At 39.6% G+C, this 24,395-nt stretch overlaps 1 protein-coding gene across 8 annotated transcripts in view; it reads right to left on the bottom strand.

Moving 5' to 3' along the window:
* LRRFIP2 (LRR binding FLII interacting protein 2) overlaps window positions 1-24,395 on the bottom strand; it is a 658,447-nt gene that overhangs the window by 139,208 nt on the left and 494,844 nt on the right. For 5 of the 8 annotated variants that reach the window (XM_053714450.1, XM_053714453.1, XM_053714447.1 and 2 more), the window contains 2 exons: window positions 7,049-7,177; window positions 3,192-3,263 (listed from right to left, as the gene is read on the bottom strand). In XM_053714450.1, coding sequence (XP_053570425.1) covers window positions 3,192-3,263; window positions 7,049-7,177 — 201 coding nt within the window. The remainder of the gene's footprint in view (window positions 1-3,191; window positions 3,264-7,048; window positions 7,178-24,395) is intronic. The other 3 variants (XM_053714454.1, XM_053714451.1, XM_053714449.1) reach the window with 1 other exon arrangement.

Raw genomic sequence — 24,395 nt, 5'->3', positions numbered from 1 at the left:
AATTGGCACATGAAGGTAAGCGTCCTTCAAGTCTACAGTTGTCATGAACTGCCCCTCTTGAACTAGGGGCAGAATAGATGTGATCGTTTCCATTTTGAACTATGGAACACTCAGAAACTTGTTTAAACACTTTAGGTCCAGAATTGGGCGGAACGTTCCCTCCTTCTTTGGGACCACAAAAAGATTGGAATAGTACCCTAGATCCCTTTCTGCTAGGGGTACTGATACAATAACCCTGAGAGAGGCGAGATCTCTCACACACTCTAGAAAGGCCTCTCTCTTCTCCAGTCTTGAAGACTGAAGGTTTGACAGGAGGAATCTGCCCTCAGGCGGATGGGATCTGAACCCTATCCTGTAACCCTGGGAGACGACTTCTAGAACCCAAGGGTCCTGAACGTTCTGCAACCATGCGTCTGAGAATAGAGATAATCTGCCCCCTACGTGATCCGGAAACCGGTTGGGGGCCGCCCCTTCATGCCGATTTCGTCTCGGTGGGCTTCTTGCTCTGCTTAGACTTGTTCCAAGAATGAGCCGGCTACCAAGATCCCTTGGACTGGTCTGCTTTTGCGGCGGGTTGCTGGTGCTGGGCCTTGTCCGCACGAAATGGACGAAAAGTATATCTGCGTAGATTAAGGCTTAGCCTTCTTATCCTGCGGTAGGAAAGCTCCCTTGCCCCCCGTAACCGTGGATATAATCAAATCCAATCCTGCACCAAACAGGAAATTTCCTTGAAAAGGCAGGAACAACAGCCTCGCCTTAGAGGTCATGTCCGCAAACCAAGATTTTAGCCACAGAGCCCTGCGCGCTAAAACAGAAAACTCTTACACCTTAGCATTCAGGCGAATAATTTGCATATTGGCATCACAGGTGAAAGAATTGGCGATCTTCAGCGCCTTAATCTTCTCCTGTATCTCGTCGATGGATGTCTCCCCCTCAACCATTTCACACAGGGATTCACACCAATATGTCGCAGCTCCAGTGAACGCTGCAATGGCCGCTGCTGGCTGAAAAACAAACCCGTGTGCTAAAACATCTTTCTCAACATGTTTTCCAGCTTTTTATCCATGGGCTCTTTAAACGACAAACTATCCTCGAGGGGAATAGTCGTCCGCTTCGCAAGCGTAGAGATAGCCCCATCCACCTTAGGGATGGTTCCCCACAGCTCAAGCTTAGAGTCCGGAATGGGGAACAGATTTTTTAAAAGAAGAAGAAGGGGAAAAGGAAGAACCTAATCGCTCCCATTCGTTCTTAATAATATTAGCCATCTTAACGGGAACCGGGAAAGACTGAGGTACTACCCTGTCCTCGTATACCTTGTCAAGCTTAGGAATCGCAGGTTCCTCCGGTATCTTAGGTTCCGGAACCTCAAGAGTAGCAAGCACCTGCCATAGCAGAAAGTGCAAATTTTCCATCCTAAACCTATAACCAGGCTTCTCCGTCGCCAGAGGTTTAGATGACACAGACTCCGGCCCAGAAGGGGGCTGCTCCGAAGAGTCAGAGTGGGCCTCATCATCGTATAGAGCCTCTGGATCTTCCATCAGCGAGGACAAACCCTGGGCCGGGCCGCTATGATAAACCCTAAGCTTGCGCTTAGCATGGATCACTTTCGAAACCGCCGATTCCAGTTGTTCTGCGAAGTCTGACGGCCAACAAATCTCTCCCGAAGGAGTAACGGTTGGACCCAGGGCGCTGCATGTGCAATCGGAGATGAATGCAGGGAATGCACCTCCCGGGACGAAGAACCCTCAGAGGTGGACGGCTCAGTAGTACTAGACATCCGTTTACATTTAGATGTTGTAACTTTATCGAGGCATGTGGAACATAGTTGAGCAGGCTGATTTACCAGAACCTCCTCACAAACACAGGAATGAGACTTATGAGACTTATTAAGAAAGGAGAGCCCTCCAACGCGTCAGAGTCCTCCATCGCTTGCGCATTTGGTTAGACTAACTTTAATTATTAAAAAGGCACCTTTATACCACCAATGGCCAGGGCACTCACCACCTCCTAGAACCTGGACTACAGAAACCGCTACGTCTCCTGCACCACAGATCAACAGGAAGGATAGATAGCCTCACCCAGTCACATGGAATGCCTGGCAGGACCGCCCCTGCACTAGGGAAAAACGCACCTGAAAGTTCCACACATTGCCAGAGCCTCATCTCGCACATAACGCAGCAATGACACAAACAATATCATGTATAAACCCCCCCTGTTCAATAATCCCCCTTCCAAGAATATTAACCCTTGATTCTGTAAAGATAAAAAGGCGCCACACTGTGACTCTGTCTTCTATGTTATCATTATTAATAAAAAAAAGAAACGATCTTACAGAATCTACGCCGTGGAACAGGAACACGGCCCTTCATGTGTGACAGGTTAGTAGCCTCGCTCCTGACATGGAGTTGAGTGAAGAAAGCAGGCAGCGAAACGCTGATTGCTTATGGAGCTGTTGATATAAGTCGGGATGGTTTCGCAGAAAGACTCTCCCTGCATCTCCGGACTCTAACTTTCGCCCAGGCTCTCACTGAGAGGCTGACAGGACTACTTAAAACTCCAGTCCCACTGCGAAGAGTACTACCCTCCATAAGAGACTACTCCGAAAACTCCGGCACTCCTCTACCATCCTCCTGTGACGAAAGGCAAAGAATGACTGGGGGATGAGGGAAGTGGGGGAGGTATTTGAGCCTTTGGCTAGGGTGTCTTTGCCTCCTCCTGGTGGCCAGGTTCTTAATACCCACAAGTAATGAATGAAGCCGTGGACTCTCCTCCCCTTTAGATGGAAAAAGAAACATTCAAGAATTAATTTAAAAAAAATGGTATTGAACACACTTACTATTACAAAGCTCACAAGGTAAATATACATATAAAATACATGTAACAAATATTTTTATAATCTATTTTAATAATAAGTCACAATTAGGCTTCATCAGGGTAAATGCACTTTAGTTAATAATCTGGCAGCTCATTAAAAAAATAAAACAAAAATATAATTACAAGAATATTATTCAGTGATCCACAAGGGTAACATGTTACAGATTAGCGCATGCGTCAAATATAATTTCAAACAAAGTTAGTCAAACTCTGAGCATTCGTATCAGGCTAGAGCTAGTGAAATACAACTCTCTTGTTTAGTGGTCAAGAAAGCACATGCTTGGGATGGGGACGCGGAAGGTTTGGGGCCCTGATACCTTTAGTTCTTTTAGTCCCTGCATGTATCTCCCTTCTACATCTTGAATCTGGTCCTTAAGGTCATAGATATCCTGCAGGAAATAGGTAATGAACCACTGTATGAAATCACACGAACAATGGAAAACTCAAAGTTTGGAATAAGTGAGTGCAAATATTGGGGGGGGGGGGGAAGACAGAGAGGGCTATAATGAATAAAACACAAGTTAACAATATTTCAGAACAAACACATTACAATAATGACTATCTTGAGTAGAGTAATGACAGGCAACATTGTTTGGTTTCTCATAAAACGCATTTCTAGTATATATGCCAATTAAATGAAAAAATTTCCTATGAAAATAGTAATCAAAATGGCCAAAACAATATAAAGATTTAAAGAAAAAACAATAATTGGTTTTACATTATGATCTTTGCAACTCCAATTAACTCAACATTTGTCATCTTAAAGATACAGTTTCCAGTGTAGCAGTCTTTGTAAATTCAGAACACGTTTAGTCAATCACATACAATGGATTTATTTCAGCAGAGTAGGTAAATATCAGTGAAATTTAACAAATATAAATTAAATTTTAACTTAAACTCACTACTCATCGAAACAAATTTTACAGTACAGTGCCCTGTTCCAAATTTAAATAGACAATTTTAGCACCAAAAATAATCACACCCTAGTCCAGGGCTCGACAAACCCAGGGAGCCACTGGCTCCTAGAATATTACCCCTGGCTCCTAACATTTTGTTTTATACTCCATATATCTATACACAAATAACACTGTCAATCTACTAAAAATATGTCTGGTATCAAAACAGATTTGTCGACTCCTGCACCAGTCTACAATTGTGTTAGTACTTTCTCTACTAGTAAGGCTGTTTATACCATTAGATGGCACTAGACATGTATGTGATTTTTTTTTGGCATCAAAATTATATATTTATACTTGGTATGTGAAATTTGTTGTTAGGCATAATAAAGAGTAAATAACCAAACAACAATCAGAATTAACAGGACTGATAACATAAAATAAAGATCTTTTCAAGCATAAAGTGCAAGATTGTTTAGATTTCTTAAAAGCAGATAATTAGCCATTTTTAATCAACTCAATTTCCACGGCCTATATTATATGCAACAAAATATAACTTCCTATTCCCGGCTAAATTTTATGTGCACGTAAAACCTTAAATATTTTGGTTTCGCCAGTCTTCTAATGTCTTTTCAGGGTTAAAAGAAAAATGACCACCTAAGTAGAACATCTATAAAAGGATCAGTAATAAAACCAAGCTTTGTGTTTATAGCTATATACATTTTTGAACGGGTTTCATTCAAATAATCTGCAAAGCATAGGAATAGCTGTGATCATGTTCAAAGCTATTGTAGCTAACATTGATGAAAAAGCAGCTTCATATACGGAGTAGCTTTTAGTGATGCATGTAAAACTCGCATCCTTTGCCAGATTGTTATAAAGATAAGGAGCGCTAGAGAGTACTCTTGAGATCTGATTCTAGCCAGAACAACAGTAAAACTGGCCAGCCCAAAAGAAGAGTCATAAACCAAGTGCTCCACAGCAAACAAGACAAATTATTAAGTAATCTACATGGGAATGTGGAGGTGGAATTCTTCAGAGTCCTTATCAAAATGAAAACTTTTACAAATTTGTAGATTCAAGTCCAAAACTGTACAAATGGCCCAGACCTCCTTTAGAACAATGATAAGGAACACAATGCTGACATTTTTCCCAAGAGGAACATTAAAAACTATCCCTAAGATCTAAAAAGATGTGAGGTACCCTTCATTATCTGAAGTCCTCGATTTAAACTTCTAAGCCAGCTTTCCAATTATATATATTTTCTGTTCATAATTCAGAGCATGCAATTTTAAGCAGCTTTCTAATTTACTCTTATTATCAATTTTTCTTCGTTCTCTTGTTATTTTTATTTGAAAAAAGGGGAATGTAAGCTTAGGAGCAGGCCCATTTTTGGTTTAGCAAAATGGATAGTGTTTGCTGATTGGTGGCTACATTTAGCCACCAATAAACAAGCACTACCCAGGTGCCGAAGCAAAAATGGGCCGGCTCTTAAGCTTACATTCCCGCTTTTCAAATAAAGATACCAAGAGAACGAAGAAAAACTGATATTAAGAGTAAACTAGAAAGTTTCTTAAAATTTCATGTTCTATCTGAATCACAAACGAAAAATATATATAATATATATAATATAATATATAATTAAGTCCAAATGTAATTATCAAGATCGCTGAAACCTCTACTTTAGGGTCAAATTTATAATGGGAAGGGTTCAAGTCTTGGTCCTAAATTTTTTAGGGGTACCAAGGTAAGTATAGGGTCTATGCAGAACATTTCAGGTTTGAGAATTCTCTTATTTTTTCTTATGGGGACAAGAATGTGCAATTATTATTTTTTTTTAAATTGTATTTCTTTTTTTAAATTTTCCCTCACTTTTGGGTTGATTATCTCTGGTGGGGGGATCAGACAGGAACCTGAAATTGTCACAGATTTAAGTAGCAAAAATTGGTAACATAGTGCAGAATTATGTAACATTTTTCCCAACGTTTACTATACCTTAGTTTCCCAAACATAAGGACTTGTGGAATTTCACCAAGTTATGAAAGAAAGCAATTTATGCTTACCTGATACATTTTTTTGTTGTTGTGGGGAAAGTCCACGAAAACCCGCCCGAATTTAAATTACAAACGGCCGTTCTACATTAAATCTGCACTTCTTTTACCCTGCTTTGTTCTTCCTACTCTGTTGTTGTTCTACCCTTCTTGGCTATACGTTAGATTGAGAGGTACTGGAAATTGGGCGGGATTAAAAGCTCTTGTTATGTTGGGTATCTATGCCTCCTCTTAGTAGCCAGGCATTGAATTCCCAAACATAAGGACTTGTGGACTCTGACCGCCAGAAAATCATGGTGAGCATACATTGTGTTTCTCCTCATTTATCAAAATAAAATGTACCATTCTAAAATTAAGATTTAATAGATAATAGGCAATGTGCCCTGAGCAACTGCAAAAGAGACTAATTTCAATTAATTTTCTATGCATAGTATATACCAGCAGTTAAAGGGACAGTTTACACCAATAATAGACTCACCAATCTGGATCCCTTGCCCCAGATTAGTGAGTAGTACATTATGCCAAGTATCTTTCATTTTTTTAATACAGGCAAAAACAAGTTTGTTTTACATTGTTTGCCATTTTAAAATGGCCACTGGACTCCTGTGTCGCACCAACCTGGGGGAAGGGATCCAAGATGGTGAGACTATTAATGGTGTAGACTGTCCCTTTAAGCGTTAATGTACAAAAAATGAATATGAATATATATATATATATATATATATATATATAAACAAACACATTTGAAGTATTTTAAACAGCCATTTTAGCCACAAAAATGCATTGTTTTCTTATTTCAGAGATGCCAATGGATACTTGGCCAAAAAAAATCTGTCGGAATTAGAGTTCCATATATCTTTCATTGTGGCCAATCTATGTTACTGCTCGTAAAAAATACGATTGTGGAGTATTGCTCTATACACAGACAATATTAAAACTGTAATATGTATATTCTTGTTATCCAGAAATACAGGGGTGAGAGAAAAAGGCACAATTTGAAGAGTTAAATTAAACGAACAAGCAAAAAATAATGTACACTGCAATGTTGTTAAAGTACCATGGCAAAGTTCAGTTTTCAAAACTATTCAAACTTGGATCCTTTGCTTAAGGTAAAATAAACATTTGGGAAATGTTATTTGGCTTTTTTTTTTTTTAACAACAAAATCATTTTACACAAAATGTTTGAAACTTGTAACAAAACCCCTCCAGTATATTTAATTACCTTACCCTTAGCTCACTTAATGAGGCATCTGGATCCAACAAACTGCTTGTGTCTCCGCTACCTCTCCGAGATGATGAGCCGCTTAAGGGGGTAAATGTTCCTGGAAGTCCTGATGTTGCATTTCGAGACGATGGCTTTAAAAGAAAAAAGTAAAATAAATACATGCATAAATATTAAAAATATATGCAGGCAATTCTCTTTACTCTGAATTTACTTTCATGAAATGTCCTACCATCATAAAGTATAATTACTAAACCTAAACCAGTACTAATATAGCTCTTGTTAAAGGGATATGAAACCCCAAAAAACTATTTATGTAAGAACTTACCTGATAAATTAATTTCTTTCATATTGGCAAGAGTCCATGAGCTAGTGACGTATGAGATATACAATCCTACCAGAAGGGGAAAAGTTTCCCAAAGCTCAAAATGCCTATAAATACACCCCTCACCACACCCACAATTCCGTTTAACGAATAGCCAAGTAATGGGGTGATAAAATAAGGAGTAAAAAAGCATACAAAAAGAGGAACTGGAAATAAAATTGTGCTTTTATACAAAAATCATAACCACTAACAAAAAAAGGGTGGGCATCATAGACATAAAAGAAATTAATTTATCAGGTAAGTTCTTACATAAATTATGTTTTCTTTCATGTAATTGGCAAGAGTCCATGAGCTAGTGACGTATGGGATAGAAATACCCAAGATGTGGAAGTCCACAAAAGAGTCACTAGAGAGGGAGGGAAAAAATAAAAACAGCTATTTCCGCTGAAAAAATTAAATCTACAAAAAATATGAAGTCTCTCATAATTTTCAAATAAATTTCAAGAAAAAAAGTAAAATAAAAAAAACCTTAAATAAGCAGAAGCATCCAACTGAGACAGCTGCCTGAAGAACTTTTCTACCAAAGACAACTTCAGAAGAAGCAAATACATCAAAATGGTAAAATTGCAAAGAAGACCAATTCAGAAACTCTTCTAGCTGAAGAGATGGCCAAAAGAAACAACACTTTCCAAGAAAGTAGTTTAATATCCAAAGAATGCATAGGCTCAAAAGGAGGAGCCTGCAAAGCCTTCAAAACCAAATTAAGACTCCAAGGAGGAGAGATTGATTTAATAACAGGCTTGATATGAACCAAAGCCTGAACAAAACAGTGAATATCAGGAAGTTTAGCAATCTTTCTATGAAATAAAACAGAAGCAGAGAATTGTACTTGCAGACAAACCTTTATCCAAACCATCCTGAAGAAACTGTAAAATCCTAGGAATTCTAAAAGAATGCCATAAGAATTTATGAGAACACCATGAAATATAGGTTTTCCAAACCAGATAATAAATCTTCCTTGAAACAGACTTGCAAGACCTCTATGACTAAACACTAAGTGTTCAATTTCCAAAGCTTCAAATTTAGCGATTTGAGAAGACCAAGGAACTGCTAATGCATCCATCATCTGCGCCTGAGGATCCCTGGACCTGGAAAGGTACCTGGGAAGCTTCTTGTTTAGATTGGAAGTCATCAGATAATGAATGAATGATTCTATCTTTAATAGAGGCCAAGCCTGAAGAGACCTGAAAATAGCACAGTGTTCTAAAATATTGATTGGTAACCTCGCCTCTTGAGGATTTCAAACTCCTTGTGCTGTCAGAGAACCCAAGACAGCTCCCCAACCTGTGAGAGTTGCATCTGTTGAAATCACAGTCCAGGAAGGACGAACAAGAGAGGCCCCTTAAATAATCCAATGATGGTCCAACCACCAGGACAGAGAGAATTGAATGTTGGAATTTAAGTATATCAATTGTGATATCCGAGTATAATCCCTGCACCATTGATATAGCATGCAAAGCTGCAGAGATCTCATATGAAAACGAGCAAAGGGTATCGCGTCCAATGCTGCTGTCAAGAGACCTAAAACTTCCATGCAAATAGCCACTGAAGGGAATGATCGAGACTGAAGTTTTTGACAGACGAAAAACAATTTAATTAGTCTCTTGTCTGTTAAAGACAGAGTCATGGACACTGAATCTATCTGGAAACCTAAAAAGGTGACCCTTGTCTGAGGAATCAAGAAACTCTTTGGTAAATTGATCCTCCAACCATATTTTTGAAGAAACAACAAATTGATTTGTGTGAGATTCTGCTAAATGAAAATATTGAGCCAGAACCAAGATATCGTCTGATTACAGATAGAAGGGCACAGAGAACCTTCGAAAAGATTCTTGGAGCTGTTTAATAGGCCAAATGGAAGAGCAACAAATTTGTAATGCTTGTCTAGAAAAGAGAATCTCAGAAACCGATCGTGGATGAATAGGAATCTGAAGATACTCATCATGTAAGTCTATTGAGGACATGTAATGGCCTTGCTGAACAAAAGTCAGAATAGTCCTTATAGTCACCATCTTGAAAGTTGGGACCCTTACAAATTGATTCAAAAACGTCAGATCCAGAACTGGTCTAAAAGAATTTACAATCTTCGGGACAATGAATAGATTTGAATAAAAACCCAGACCCTGTTCCAGAAGTGGAACTGGTACAATTACCCTTGATAGCTCTAGATCTGAAACACATTTCAGAAAGGCCTGAGCTTTCACAGGATTTGTTGGAACATGAGAGAGAAGAAATCTTCTCACAGGAAGTCATATTCTGAAACCTATTCGATACCCCTGAGAGACAATATTCTGAATCCAATGATTCTGAACGGAACCTGCCCAAGCGTCTTTAAATAATTTCAATCTGCCCCCCACCAGCAGAACTGGATTGAGGGTTGCACCTTCATGCAGTCTTGAGGGCTGGCTTTTGTTTCTTATAAGGCTTGGATTTATTCCAACTCGAAGATGGCTTCCAATTGGAGCCAAAGTCCTTAGGAGAAGGAGTGGTTTTCTGTTCTCTATTCTGACGAAAGGAACGAAACCGATAAGAAGCTTTAGATTTACCCTTAGACTTTTTATCTTGGGGCAAAAAAAAACCCTTCCCACCAGTAATAGTGGAGATGATAGAATCCAACTGGGAACCAAACAAATTATTACCCTGGAATGATAGAGATAGTAACCTAGATTTAGATACCATGTCAGCATTCCATGATTTGAGCCAAAAACATAATTTATGTAAGAACTTACCTGATAAATTCATTTCTTTCATATTAACAAGAGTCCATGAGCTAGTGACGTATGGGATATACATTCCTACCAGGAGGGGCAAAGTTTCCCAAACCTTAAAATGCCTATAAATACACCCCTCACCACACCCACAAATCAGTTTAACGAATAGCCAAGAAGTGGGGTGATAAGAAAAAGTGCGAAGCATATAAAATAAGGAATTGGAATAATTGTGCTTTATACAAAAAAATCATAACCACCACAAAAAAGGGTGGGCCTCATGGACTCTTGTTAATATGAAAGAAATGAATTTATCAGGTAAGTTCTTACATAAATTATGTTTTCTTTCATGTAATTAACAAGAGTCCATGAGCTAGTGACGTATGGGATAATGACTACCCAAGATGTGGATCTTTCCACACAAGAGTCACTAGAGAGGGAGGGATAAAATAAAGACAGCCAATTCCTGCTGAAAATAATCCACACCCAAAATAAAGTTTAACAAAAAACATAAGCAGAAGATTCAAACTGAAACCGCTGCCTGAAGAACTTTTCTACCAAAAACTGCTTCAGAAGAAGAAAATACATCAAAATGGTAGAATTTAGTAAAAGTATGCAAAGAAGACCAAGTTGCTGCTTTGCAGATCTGGTCAACCGAAGCTTCATTCCTAAACGCCCAGGAAGTAGATACTGACCTAGTAGAATGAGCTGTAATTCCTTGAGGCGGAGTTTTACCCGACTCAACATAGGCAAGATGAATTAAAGATTTCAACCAAGATGCCAAAGAAATGGCAGAAGCTTTCTGGCCTTTCCTAGAACCGGAAAAGATAACAAATAGACTAGAAGTCTTACGGAAAGATTTCGTAGCTTCAACATAATATTTCAAAGCTCTAACAACATCCAAAGAATGCAATGATTTCTCCTTAGAATTCTTAGGATTAGGACATAATGAAGGAACCACAATTTCTCTACTAATGTTGTTGGAATTCACAACTTTAGGTAAAAATTCAAAAGAAGTTCGCAACACCGCCTTATCCTGATGAAAAATCAGAAAAGGAGACTCACACGAAAGAGCAGATAATTCAGAAACTCTTCTAGCAGAAGAGATGGCCAAAAGGAACAAAACTTTCCAAGAAAGTAATTTAATGTCCAATGAATGCATAGGTTCAAACGGAGGAGCTTGAAGAGCTCCCAGAACCAAATTCAAACTCCAAGGAGGAGAAATTGACTTAATGACAGGTTTTATACGTACCAAAGCTTGTACAAAACAATGAATATCAGGAAGAATAGCAATCTTTCTGTGAAAAAGAACAGAAAGAGCAGAGATTTGTCCTTTCAAAGAACTTGCGGACAAACCCTTATCCAAACCATCCTGAAGAAATTGTAAAATTCTCGGTATTCTAAAAGAATGCCAAGAAAAATGATGAGAAAGACACCATGAAATATAAGTCTTCCAGACTCTATAATATATCTCTCGAGATACAGATTTACGAGCCTGTAACATAGTATTAATCACGGAGTCAGAGAAACCTCTATGACCAAGAATCAAGCGTTCAATCTCCATACCTTTAAATTTAAGGATTTCAGATCCGGATGGAAAAAAGGACCTTGTGACAGAAGGTCTGGTCTTAACGGAAGAGTCCATGGCTGGCAAGATGCCATCCGGACAAGATCCGCATACCAAAACCTGTGAGGCCATGCCGGAGCTATTAGCAGAACAAACGAGCATTCCCTCAGAATCTTGGAGATTACTCTTGGAAGAAGAACTAGAGGCGGAAAGATATAGGCAGGATGATACTTCCAAGGAAGTGATAATGCATCCACTGCCTCCGCCTGAGGATCCCGGGATCTGGACAGATACCTGGGAAGTTTCTTGTTTAGATGAGAGGCCATCAGATCTATCTCTGGGAGCCCCCACAATTGAACAATCTGAAGAAATACCTCTGGGTGAAGAGACCATTCGCCCGGATGCAACGTTTGGCGACTGAGATAATCCGCTTCCCAATTGTCTACACCTGGGATATGAACCGCAGAGATTAGACAGGAGCTGGATTCCGCCCAAACCAAAATTCGAGATACTTCTTTCATAGCCAGAGGACTGTGAGTCCCTCCTTGATGATTGATGTATGCCACAGTTGTGACATTGTCTGTCTGAAAACAAATGAACGATTCTCTCTTCAGAAGAGGCCAAAACTGAAGAGCTCTGAAAATTGCACGGAGTTCCAAAATATTGATTGGTAATCTCACCTCCTGAGATTCCCAAACTCCTTGTGCCGTCAGAGATCCCCACACAGCTCCCCAACCTGTGAGACTTGCATCTGTTGAAATTACAGTCCAGGTCGGAAGAACAAAAGAAGCCCCCTGAATTAAACGATGGTGATTTGTCCACCACGTTAGAGAGTGTCGAACAATCGGTTTTAAAGATATTAATTGAGATATCTTCGTGTAATCCCTGCACCATTGGTTCAGCATACAGAGCTGAAGAGGTCGCATGTGAAAACGAGCAAAGGGGATCGCGTCCGATGCAGCAGTCATAAGACCTAGAATTTCCATGCATAAGGCTACCGAAGGGAATGATTGTGACTGAAGGTTTCGACAAGCTGTAATCAATTTTAGACGTCTCTTGTCTGTTAAAGACAGAGTCATGGACACTGAATCTATCTGGAAACCCAGAAAGGTTACCCTTGTTTGAGGAATCAAAGAACTTTTTGGTAAATTGATCCTCCAACCATGATCTTGAAAAAACAACACAAGTCGATTCGTATGAGACTCTGCTAAATGTAAAGACGGAGCAAGTACCAAGATATCGTCCAAATAAGGAAATACCACAATACCCTGTTCTCTGATTACAGACAGAAGGGCACCGAGAATCTTTGTGAAAATTCTTGGAGCTGTAGCAAGGCCAAACGGTAGAGCCACAAATTGGTAATGCTTGTCTAAAAAAGAGAATCTCAGGAACTGATAATGATCTGGATGAATCGGAATATGCAGATATGCATCCTGTAAATCTATTGTGGACATATAATTCCCTTGCTGAACAAAAGGCAATATAGTCCTTACAGTTACCATCTTTGAACGTTGGTATCCTTACATAACGATTCAATAATTTTAGATCCAGAACTGGTCTGAAGGAATTCTCCTTCTTTGGTACAATGAAGAGATTTGAATAAAACCCCATCCCCTGTTCCGGAACTGGAACTGGCATAATTACTCCAGCCAACTCTAGATCTGAAACACAATTCAGAAATGCTTGAGCTTTCACTGGATTTACTGGGACATGGGAAAGAAAAAATCTCTTTGCAGGAGGTCTCATCTTGAAACCAATTCTGTACCCTTCTGAAACAATGTTCTGAATCCAAAGATTGTGAACAGATTTGATCCAAATTTCTTTGAAAAAACGTAACCTGCCCCCTACCAGCTGAACTGGAATGAGGGCCGTACCTTCATGTGAACTTAGAAGCAGGCTTTGCCTTTCTAGCAGGCTTGGATTTATTCCAGACTGGAGATGGTTTCCAAACTGAAACTGCTCCTGAGGACGAAGGATCAGGCTTTTGTTCTTTGTTGAAACGAAAGGAACGAAAACGATTGTTAGCCCTGTTTTTACCTTTAGATTTTTTATCCTGTGGTAAAAAAGTTCCTTTCCCACCAGTAACAGTTGAAATAATAGAATCCAACTGAGAACCAAATAATTTGTTTCCCTGGAAAGAAATGGAAAGTAGAGTTGATTTAGAAGCCATATCAGCATTCCAAGTCTTAAGCCATAAAGCTCTTCTGGCTAAGATAGCCAGAGACATAAATCTAACATCAACTCTAATAATATCAAAAATGGCATCACAGATGAAATTATTAGCATGCTGGAGAAGAATAATAATATCATGAGAATCACGATTTGTTACTTGTTGCGCTAGAGTTTCCAACCAAAAAGTTGAAGCTGCAGCAACATCAGCCAATGATATAGCAGGTCTAAGAAGATTACCTGAACATAGATAAGCTTTTCTTAGAAAAGATTCAATTTTTCTATCTAAAGGATCCTTAAACGAGGTACCATCTGACGTAGGAATGGTAGTACGTTTAGCAAGGGTAGAAATAGCCCCATCAACTTTAGGGATTTTGTCCCAAAATTCTAACCTGTCAGGCGGAACAGGATATAATTGCTTAAAACGTTTAGAAGGAGTAAATGAATTACCCAATTTATCCCATTCCTTAGCAATTACTGCAGAAATAGCATTAGGAACAGGAAAGACTTCTGGAATAACCGCAGGAGCTTTAAAAACCTTATCCAAACGTATAGAATTAGTATCAAGAGGACTAGAATCCTCTATTTCTAAAGCAATTAGTACTTCTTTAAGTAAAGAGCGAATAAATTCCATCTTAAATAAATATGAAGATTTATCAGCATCAATCTCTGAGACAGAATCCTCTGAACTAGAAGAGTCCAAAGAATCAGAATGATGGTGTTCATTTAAAAATTCATCTGTAGAGAGAGAAGATTTAAAAGACTTTTTACGTTTACTAGAAGGAGAAATAACAGACAAAGCCTTCTTTATGGATTCAGAAACAAAATCTCTTATGTTATCAGGAACATTCTGCACCTTAGATGTTGAGGGAACTGCAACAGGCAATGGTACATCACTAAAGGAAATATTATCTGCTTTAACAAGTTTGTCATGACAATTAATACAAACAACAGCTGGAGAAATAGCTACCAAAAGTTTACAGCAGATACACTTAGCTTTGGTAGATCCAGCAGGCAGTGGTTTTCCTGTAGTATCTTCTGGCTCAGATGCAACGTGAGACATCTTGCAATATGTAAGAGAAAAAACAACATATAAAGCAAAATAAATCAAATTCCTTATAAGACAGTTTCAGGAATGGGAAAAAAAATGCCAAACATCAAGCTTCTAGCAACCAGAAGCAAATGAAAATGAGACTGAAATAATGTGGAGACAAAAGCGACGCCCATATTTTTTGGCGCCAAATAAGACGCCCACATTATTTGGCGCCTAAATGCTTTTGGCGCCAAAAATGACGCCACATCCGGAACGCCGACATTTTTGGCGCAAAATAACGTCAAAAAATGACGCAACTTCCGGCGACACGTATGACGCCGGAAACGGAAATGAATTTTTGCGCCAAAAAAATCCGCGCCAAAAATGACGCAATAAAATGAAGCATTTTCAGCCCCCGCGAGCCTAACAGCCCACAGGGAAAAAAGTCAAATTTTTGAGGTAAGACAAAATATGATAATTTAAAGCATAATCCCAAATATGAAACTGACTGTCTGGAAATAAGGAAAGTTGAACATTCTGAGTCAAGGCAAATAAATGTTTGAATACATATATTTAGAACTTTATAAATAAAGTGCCCAACCATAGCTTAGAGTGTCACAGAAAATAAGACTTACTTACCCCAGGACACTCATCTACATGTTTGTAGAAAGCCAAACCAGTACTGAAACGAGAATCAGTAGAGGAAATGGTAAATATAAGAGTATATCGTCGATCTGAAAAGGGAGGTAAGAGATGAATCTCTACGACCGATAACAGAGAACCTTATGAAATAGACCCCGTAGAAGGAGATCACTGCATTCAATAGGCAATACTCTCCTCACATCCCTCTGACATTCACTGCACGCTGAGAGGAAAACCGGGCTCCAACTTGCTGCGGAGCGCATATCAACGTAGAATCTAGCACAAACTTACTTCACCACCTCCCTTGGAGGCAAAGTTTGTAAAAACTGATTTGTGGGTGTGGTGAGGGGTGTATTTATAGGCATTTTAAGGTTTGGGAAACTTTGCCCCTCCTGGTAGGAATGTATATCCCATACGTCACTAGCTCATGGACTCTTGTTAATTACATGAAAGAAAAGGTCTTCTAGCTAAAATAGCCAAAGACATAGATTTAACATCAATCTTGATGATATCAAAAATAGCATCACAGATAAAATGATTAGCATGTTGAAGCAAACGAACAATGCTATACAAATCAGAATCTTTTTCCCCATGTGCTAAGCTATCCAACCAAAAATTTAATGCAGTTGCAACATCAGCCATAGAAATGGCAGGTCTGAGAATATAGCCAGAATGTAAATAAGCTTTCCATAGATAAGATTCAATTTTCCTATCTAAAGGATCCTTAAAAGAGGTACCATCTTCCAAAGGAATAGTAGTACGCTTAGCAAGAGTAGAAATAGCCCCCATCAACCTTAGGGACTTTTTCCCAAAACGCTAATTTAGCTACTGGCAAAGGATACAACTTTTTAAACCTTGAAAAAGGAACAAAAGAAGTACCAAGCTTAGACCATTCCTTAGCAATCACATCAGAAATAGCATCAGGAAAAAGAAAAACCTCAGGAGTAATTACAGAAGGTTTATAGACAGAATTTAAACGTTTACTGGATTTATTATCAAGAGGTCCAGGCTCCTCAATATCCAAAGTTATCAACACTTCTTGCAACAAAGAACGAATATACTCAATCTTAAAAAGATACGTTAATTCATCAGTGTGAACGTCTGAAGTAGGATCTTCCGAATCAGAGAGATCCTCATCAGAGGTGGATATATCAGTTATTGTCGGTCATTAAAAATGTCATCAGTATTTAGAGAAGTTTCTAAAAGACCTTTAACGTTTATTTGAAGGCAGTATAGCAGCCATAGCCTTCTGTATCGCATCAGAAATATAATTTTTCATATCAACAGGGATATCATGTACTTTAGATGTTGAAGGAACAACAGATACTGTACTAGCACTAATATAAACCTTTTCTGCATGCAAAAGCTTATCATGACAACTGTTACATACTACAGCTGGAGATATAATCTCCACTAGCTTACAACAGATACACCTAGCTTTGGTAGAACTGTGTTCAGGCAGCATGGTTCCTACAGCAGCTTCTTAGACAGGATCAGATTGAGACATCTTGTAAAATGTAAAAGAAAAAAATAACATTTAAACAGAAATATCTTATTTCCACTTATAGCAGTTTCAGGAATGGGAAAAAATGCAAATGCTAAAATTGACAAAAAAGCAAATAGCATAGCCCCCTGAGTATAAAGAAGGCAAGGAGCATATAGGAAGCGGGGTAAAATAAAAATAATTTTTTTTAGCGCCAAGTATGACACAATGCAAAAGGAAGTTGAAATTTGTTTTTACTACCAACAACATCCGGAAACGACGCAACTTGCGTCATAACAAACCCAATTTAATGCCAAAAAACCTTGAGTCAACTAAGACCCAGGAAATTACTAACTTTCTTCATTACAGACGCACATTCGCGCCAAAATTTTGCGCCCTCGCGAGCCTAATTTGCTTACAAATTAAAGAAAAAAGTCAAATTGGAAAAAACATAAATTATGCTTACCTGATAATTTCCTTTTCTTCTGATGGAAAGAGTCCACAGCTGAAGTCATTACTTTTGGGAAATAAGAACCTGGCCACCAGGAGGCGGCAAAGACAACCCAGCCAAAGGCTTAAATACTCATCCCACTCCCCTCATCCCCCAGTTATTCTGCCAAGGAACAGTAGAAGAAATATTAGGGTGAAAGGTACCAGAAGAATATAAGGACGCCCCACATAAGATTACGGGTGGGGAGCTGTGGACTCTTTCCATCAGAAGAAAAGGAAATTATCAGGTAAGCATAATTTATGTTTTCCTTCTTAAATTGAAAGAGTCCACAGTTGCATTCATTACTTTTGGGAAAACAATACCCAAGCTATAGAGGACACTGAATGCCAAGACGGAAGGGTACAATAGGCGGCCCATACTGAGGGCACGAGGCCTGAAGCTCTACCCAATAAAAAACCCTGCTTTGTCTGAAGCTGAGAAAATTTTAAGAGGAAAAGCCCCAGTGACACTGATTTGCAGTTAGTCCAGAAGCCAAACTAGAGACCTCAAACAGACTCGACTGAGCAAACAGTCCTCCAGGAGACACCGTCGCCCAACAAACGGTCCCCCACCGCTTATCTCCCCAAATGAAGGAGACACCAGCGGAAACCCCCAAGGGAACAAGGCAAAGGAGAACCAAGGAAACCGAAAAGGTACCCTAAAACAAAAAGGAACACCTCCACGAGTGAGCCGAGCACACAGAGACCCAAAGGGGGCCAAACAGGAAAAGGAGGCCACGCCTAACCAAGCGATACCCGGGATAAGACCGGGCACAGAGACAGAACAGATGTCTCCCCAATATCTTGCAAGCACGGAATGCAATGGAAGAGGCAAAGTCCTCCCAGTGTCTGGTCATAGAACACCAAGGTATTCGACCATGAAAAAGTGTGTAATACAACCAGGTGAAAAACCCCAAGTTTGAGAACACAGACTCCACAACAGGACGACAAAGAGGGTACTTGCGAGGAAGAAGAAGCAGTCAAGCAAGAAACAGACCGCAATAGCAACCACCATACAGAAGGCACGTTCCAGGCAACCTAAGTCGCCGGACCTACGCACAGGTCACTGAAAAGGAGAGTATACTCTCAGAACCCGAAGGAAGAGTAAACCCTCTTCTAATCAATGGAGCAAGTTGAAAGGAAAATCTATACCCTAGCAGACTAAGCTAACCGGATAGACTCAGCAAGCACACACATCCAGAGGAGACTGCACGAACGCAGTTCCTTAGACCACTCGGCCATCCTGACCTGCAGTTCAGTCAAACCTTACCCTAGAACTTAACACTCCAACCGGCCAAAAAGCCAGACACAATGGTATGGATGCATATTCAGAGAATCCGGATAGCGAGAAGAACTCAAAAGCTTCAACCAAAGGAAGGAACCACTTCTCAGAGCCTCAAGACAACCAAGGGATAACTTGAGGTCCAAAAAATCCTACTAGCAGGACAAGTCTCCCTAACACCTTCACACAAGCAGAGGACACAAGGAAGAGAAGGCACTAAGCCTACCCAGCTCTGGAAAACCCAGAGCTAAACAAAAGTCCCCGCAGGGAACAACCATCACCCGGAAACCCAGATCTCTAAAAGGAGATCCACTCACCCGGAGGCAATGGAAGAAGACCCAAAAGCCTCTTTATAACTCAGTCAAGAGTAAGAGCTGCATCTAGATATACTAGAAACAGCTAAGCGTACACCTGCAAGGTGTCAAGAGCTGTAACAGGTTTCAAACTGCAAACCTTCCGCATGCTAGACAGCTATCCTGTACAAGCTGTTGGATCAAGCCCAAAAGAACACATCCAGAGGCTTAAAAAATGAAGGCCAAACTGCTCAATAGCTTCTACCGAACCAGCCAAGCAGAACAGCGCCACGTGTCTGAACAGCCGCAAAACCGAACGAACCAGACAGGACCAGCCTGCACCTAGGGTCCCAACCGGTAAGATGTGTAAATTCTCCCACGTAGGGGAAAAAAACAGAAAATAGACATTTTTAACAGAGGACTAACATGTCCAACAACTTCAAAAGAAGTAATAAAGAGTATCAATCCCAGAAGGTTCCTGAAGGAAACCTAAACAAATAAAAGACATTCCATCATATATAAATAAAATATAAGGCAACCCGGAGGTTAACGCCCAAAAAGACACAGGACCTACCCGCAGGACCAGCCAAACGGAGCCCTATCACACAAAACTGGGAAAGATCTATAACAAATGACAATCAGGAGATTACTTCATCCCCACATGTCTAATAAGGTGCACCATTCGAATGATCAGACTGAAAATCCCCATATATGGTAACGATAGGGTCATTCAATAACTGAAAAACATGTCTGAGAAACATGTGAAGGCGAGCAATCCGGTAACGGAAGGCACAACACTCAGGGACAGATACCCCTACGGGGAACTGTAGAGGCCCTCCCCAAGGTGGAAGGCCCGGGACAATAGGGCACGAGCACATTCTCCAATAAACGTCTGGACTCTGCAGACGAACAATCGCCAACATTATGTGGAAGCAAAAACGTGCTGCAACCTCCGGGGGAAACACGCCACCCCGCATGGAGGAACCATAAACTGGGTTACCTGCATGTGCAGAAGTATGATTTGGTGGGGAACTCGCCTTTTGGAGGACAGGACCCGCAGAGGGGGATGGCTCAGCAGTCCCTGGATTCCCCGAGCCCGAGGAACCAGGCACTCTGAAATGGCATACGGAACAGAACTGGTTCACAGGCGTCGAGGCCACTCCGGATTCATCACCGGACACAGAATCTGAAATGAACACAGTCTCAGCATCAGAATCCTCCATAACTGGATAGAGGATATTTAAATATGGACTAAAGTAGTGAAAACTAAAACGGCACCTGACACCCCCCATGGCTAGGGCACTCACTACCTCCTATGACCAGACCCCTGCAGACTAGAAAATTTCCTTCGCCACGCAGTCAGGAATGCGGAAATGGAACAACGGAACGTAGCCACGGCCGAACACAAGGTGAACCGTAAAGTCCAAACAATAGCACCCAGCCAAAAAGACTGTGTCACTTCCAAAGGCCTCAATGTTCCAAGACTAAGCAAGTTGAATCACATAACAAACATGATTATAACCCCCCCCCCCCCCCCGTTCAATAACCCACCTCAGGAGATATTAACCCTTGATTCCAAGATACTAAAAGAGACTCACTGAGACCCTTATGTTCTATGTTAGCCTCTCGGGAAACATTTACATTACAGTACATTGCGAATAAAGTAAAATGAAACTATCTTACTGGAATCTACGCCATGGAACAGAAACACGGCCCTTGAAGTGTGACGGATAGTAGCATTGCCTCCGCCATGGACTTGAGAGAAGAAAGCAGGCTGCGAAGCGAAGTTTGACAACGCCGATTGCTTGAGGAGCTGTTAATATGAGTCGAGATGGTTTCGCAGAAAGAAACTCCCTGCACCTCCGGACTCTAACTTTCATCCAAGCCCTCACTGAGAGACTGACACTTCTCTGCCATCCTCCTAGGATGAAAGGCAAAGAATGACTGGGGGATGTGGGAGGAGTATTTAAGCCTTTGGCTGGGGTGTCTTTGCCTCCTCCTGGTGGTCAGGTTCTTATTTCCCAAAAGTAATGAATGCAGCTGTGGACTCTTTCCATTTAAGAAGAAAAAGACTATACCCCAAGTAAGACAAACTTCCTAAAACATGATTCCCATAACGAAACTGCCAGAGTGCAAAGGGAAATACACATAGACCTGACTTATGACAAATATAAGTAAAATACATATATTTAAAACTTTATATTAATACATAAAGCGCCACACCATAGCTGAGTGTCTTAAATAATGATACATACTTACCGAAAGACACCCATCCACATATAGCAGATAGCCAAACCAATAATGAAACTATCAGCAGAGGTAATAGTATATAAGAGTATATCGTCGATCTGAAAAGGGAGGTAGGAGATGAATCCCTACGACCAATAACAGAGAACCCTTGAAAAGATTCCCTGCGAGGGAAACCATAAAATCAATAGGCGATACTTATAGGCATTTTGAGGTTTGGGAAACTTTGCCCCCCCCTGGTAGGATTGTATATCCCATACGTCACTAGCTCATGGACTCTTGCCAATTACATGAAAGAAATGTTCTTTTGTGAATAAGACAAGGCATACCATTTTAAAAAGTTTCAAATTGACTTCTATTATCAAATTTGCTTCATTCCCATGATATTCTTTGTTGAAGAAACACCAAGATATACATCTGGAGAACTACATGGCAGGAAGTAGTGCTGCCCTCTAGTGCTCTTGCAAATGGATAACATTCTTGCAAAACTGCTGCCATATAGTGCTCCAAAAATGGGCCAGCTCCTAAGCATAGGTCCCTGCTTTTCAACAAAAGCAACCAAAAGAACAATGAAAAATTGATAATAGAAGTAAATTAAAAAGTGGTTTAAAATCTCAGGCTATATCTGAATCATGAAAGAAAAATGTTGGGTTTCAATATCCCTTTACTGATATGTCTTATGCTTGATAGAGTTTTCGTTATAATTAATCAATCTTCTAAGAAAACATGGATATAATTTTGTGTTTTGAAAAATAGTTTAATAAAGTTATTGTATGGCAAGCATACAATTTAGTTTTGTGCTTTTTGAATGTGTATATTAAGTAGCAAACCTACATTGCATTGCCATTTGAATCCTAAATAACCACTGATAAATTCACATTCTTTTTTTAATACGTAACCATGACGCTTCTATAATTGTTAAACAATAAGTCTTTTAACAAACCGCTATTTTACTAATTTATACATTCTACAAAGGAAGGTTTGTAGGCCTGTTCTGAATTAAAAAGATAGTTCATACACCACCATACATTTTCAGTATTTATATCATAAAAAAACTAAACAAATGTCAACCAAATTCATTTTGTCTTGAAAGAAAAACAGAACTTCATTGTAAGTCTCTTCTCAATTCAAATAAAGGGTTTCATAATTAGCTGTGGAGGTAGAAAGAGGCTCTCTCACTTATCTAAAACTACCCAAAAACATATAAAGGAGCACTATCAAAAAAGTTAAAATCTATGGATGAAAAATATAATTTTAAAACTAACAGAAAACCTCTACTCGCTTTGGGATAGAAGCTCTATTGGTCGGCAGTGACATACAAAAGCATAGAATTAATGTTATTTTTCAGCAGGGGACCATTTATTTAAAGGAAAAAAATAACTGATATTTTAAAATGCCCTCTTTCAGATCCAGTAAAGGAAAAAGTGACTTTATTGTCCCTTAATTCAGTTAGCTAATGTTTATTCTAGTTATATTGCCATGGCTGTCACTTAAATATAAAGAAAGCCACTGTAGGGGTTTTCAAATTCAAAGCATTTTATACAATGGAATGTCATGTTTCATGTCATGTTTCATGTCATATATAGGTAGGTTTCTGTTAGATCTTATATATCTTGTTTTAAACACTAACTGTATTTTATTTGTATGTTTGCCTTTAAAACATTTTTGCCAACATTTTTCTCTTTTTGATTAGGTGTTGAGGACAACAGAGAGATGTCCTCCTTTTCAGTTATGCAGCGTGACTGACATCTCCCTACCTTAGTCTTTTTTTCTAATGCCTGAATGGCGGTTTTGATGTTATACGTATGTATGCAATGAGACAGCGTCTACAAATGGAGGCACTTCTTCATTGCTCGTTAGAGGTGGGAAGGTCCTTAGGGGGAACGGTCTATACCTTAAATACCCCTTAGAGGGACACGAGGCCCATCATTTAAAAACAAGGATTACACTCTTAAATGAAGGCTAGCATGTCCCTCTAAGATACAGGTAATTACCTTTTTATATTAATAACCTGAATCATCAGCAACCAGGGAGGTTTGGCTGATGTGGAGAGGCCTATAATGCATATGAATCTGGGCCTGTTAGACCTAGAGAGACAGGTAACCCCTCATTTAAAAGAAAAATAGATATTGGCAAAATAGAAAACCATTTACTGTTACATAAAAATCTAGTATCTTAAAAGATAAATGGAGGCATAGTCTTAAAGTGCCATACTACATGTTGAGATCTGTGCATATCCTAAAAGGGCTAATTTAGTAAAAAATAGTTTGCATAAAAAATTGTTTAAAAATTGCTGGCAAGTATTTTAAAATCATTTTAAAAAATATGCAAAATTAGTTACAAAGCCATGCTGTCTGGAACAGTCAGCTCCACCCCCTTATCAATGTTTAGACACAGGCATTGTATTTCAACTGAGATTACAGCTTCTATGCATGCTCCAGCAGATAAACCCTGTTCACTTTTGCATTCCACCAAAACAACAATAGATATAGATACAGCCATAGAAGGAAATGTATGAGGGGGAGTTAGTTGCAAATAAGTAGATTTCCAGCCTCCAGGGAAAATTAAAAGACCTTTATTTCTTTTTCACAGGGTCCATGAAACAAACGACAATGACAACACCAGTGTGTGGTTTGAAACGTTGTCGTTTTTTTCATGAACCCTGTGAAAAAGAAATAAAGGTCTTTTCATTTTCCCTGGAGGCTGGAAATCTACTTATTTGCAGTTATACATTGGGACCTGGCTAGTCCTGCTCCTTGTCACAGCAAAGAAAAGAAAAAACAGAATTTATGCTTACCTGATAAATTACTTTCTCTTGCGGTGTATCCAGTCCACGGATTCATCCTTACTTGTGGGATATTCTCATTCCCTACAGGAAGTGGCAAAGAGAGCACACAGCAGAGCTGTCCATATAGCTCCTCCTCTGGCTCCGCCCCCCAGTCATTTGACCGACGGTTAGGAGAAAAAGGAGAAAGCATAGGGTGCAGTGGTGACTGTAGTTTAAACAAGAAATTTTAACCTGACTTAATTGCCAGGGCGGGCCGTGGACTGGAT

The sequence above is a fragment of the Bombina bombina genome, chromosome 5 (genome assembly GCF_027579735.1).
Source record: "Bombina bombina isolate aBomBom1 chromosome 5, aBomBom1.pri, whole genome shotgun sequence".
Lineage (NCBI taxonomy): Eukaryota > Metazoa > Chordata > Amphibia > Anura > Bombinatoridae > Bombina > Bombina bombina.
The sequence above is the reverse complement of the archived record's forward strand: the minus strand, read 5'-3'. Positions and strand labels throughout refer to the sequence as shown.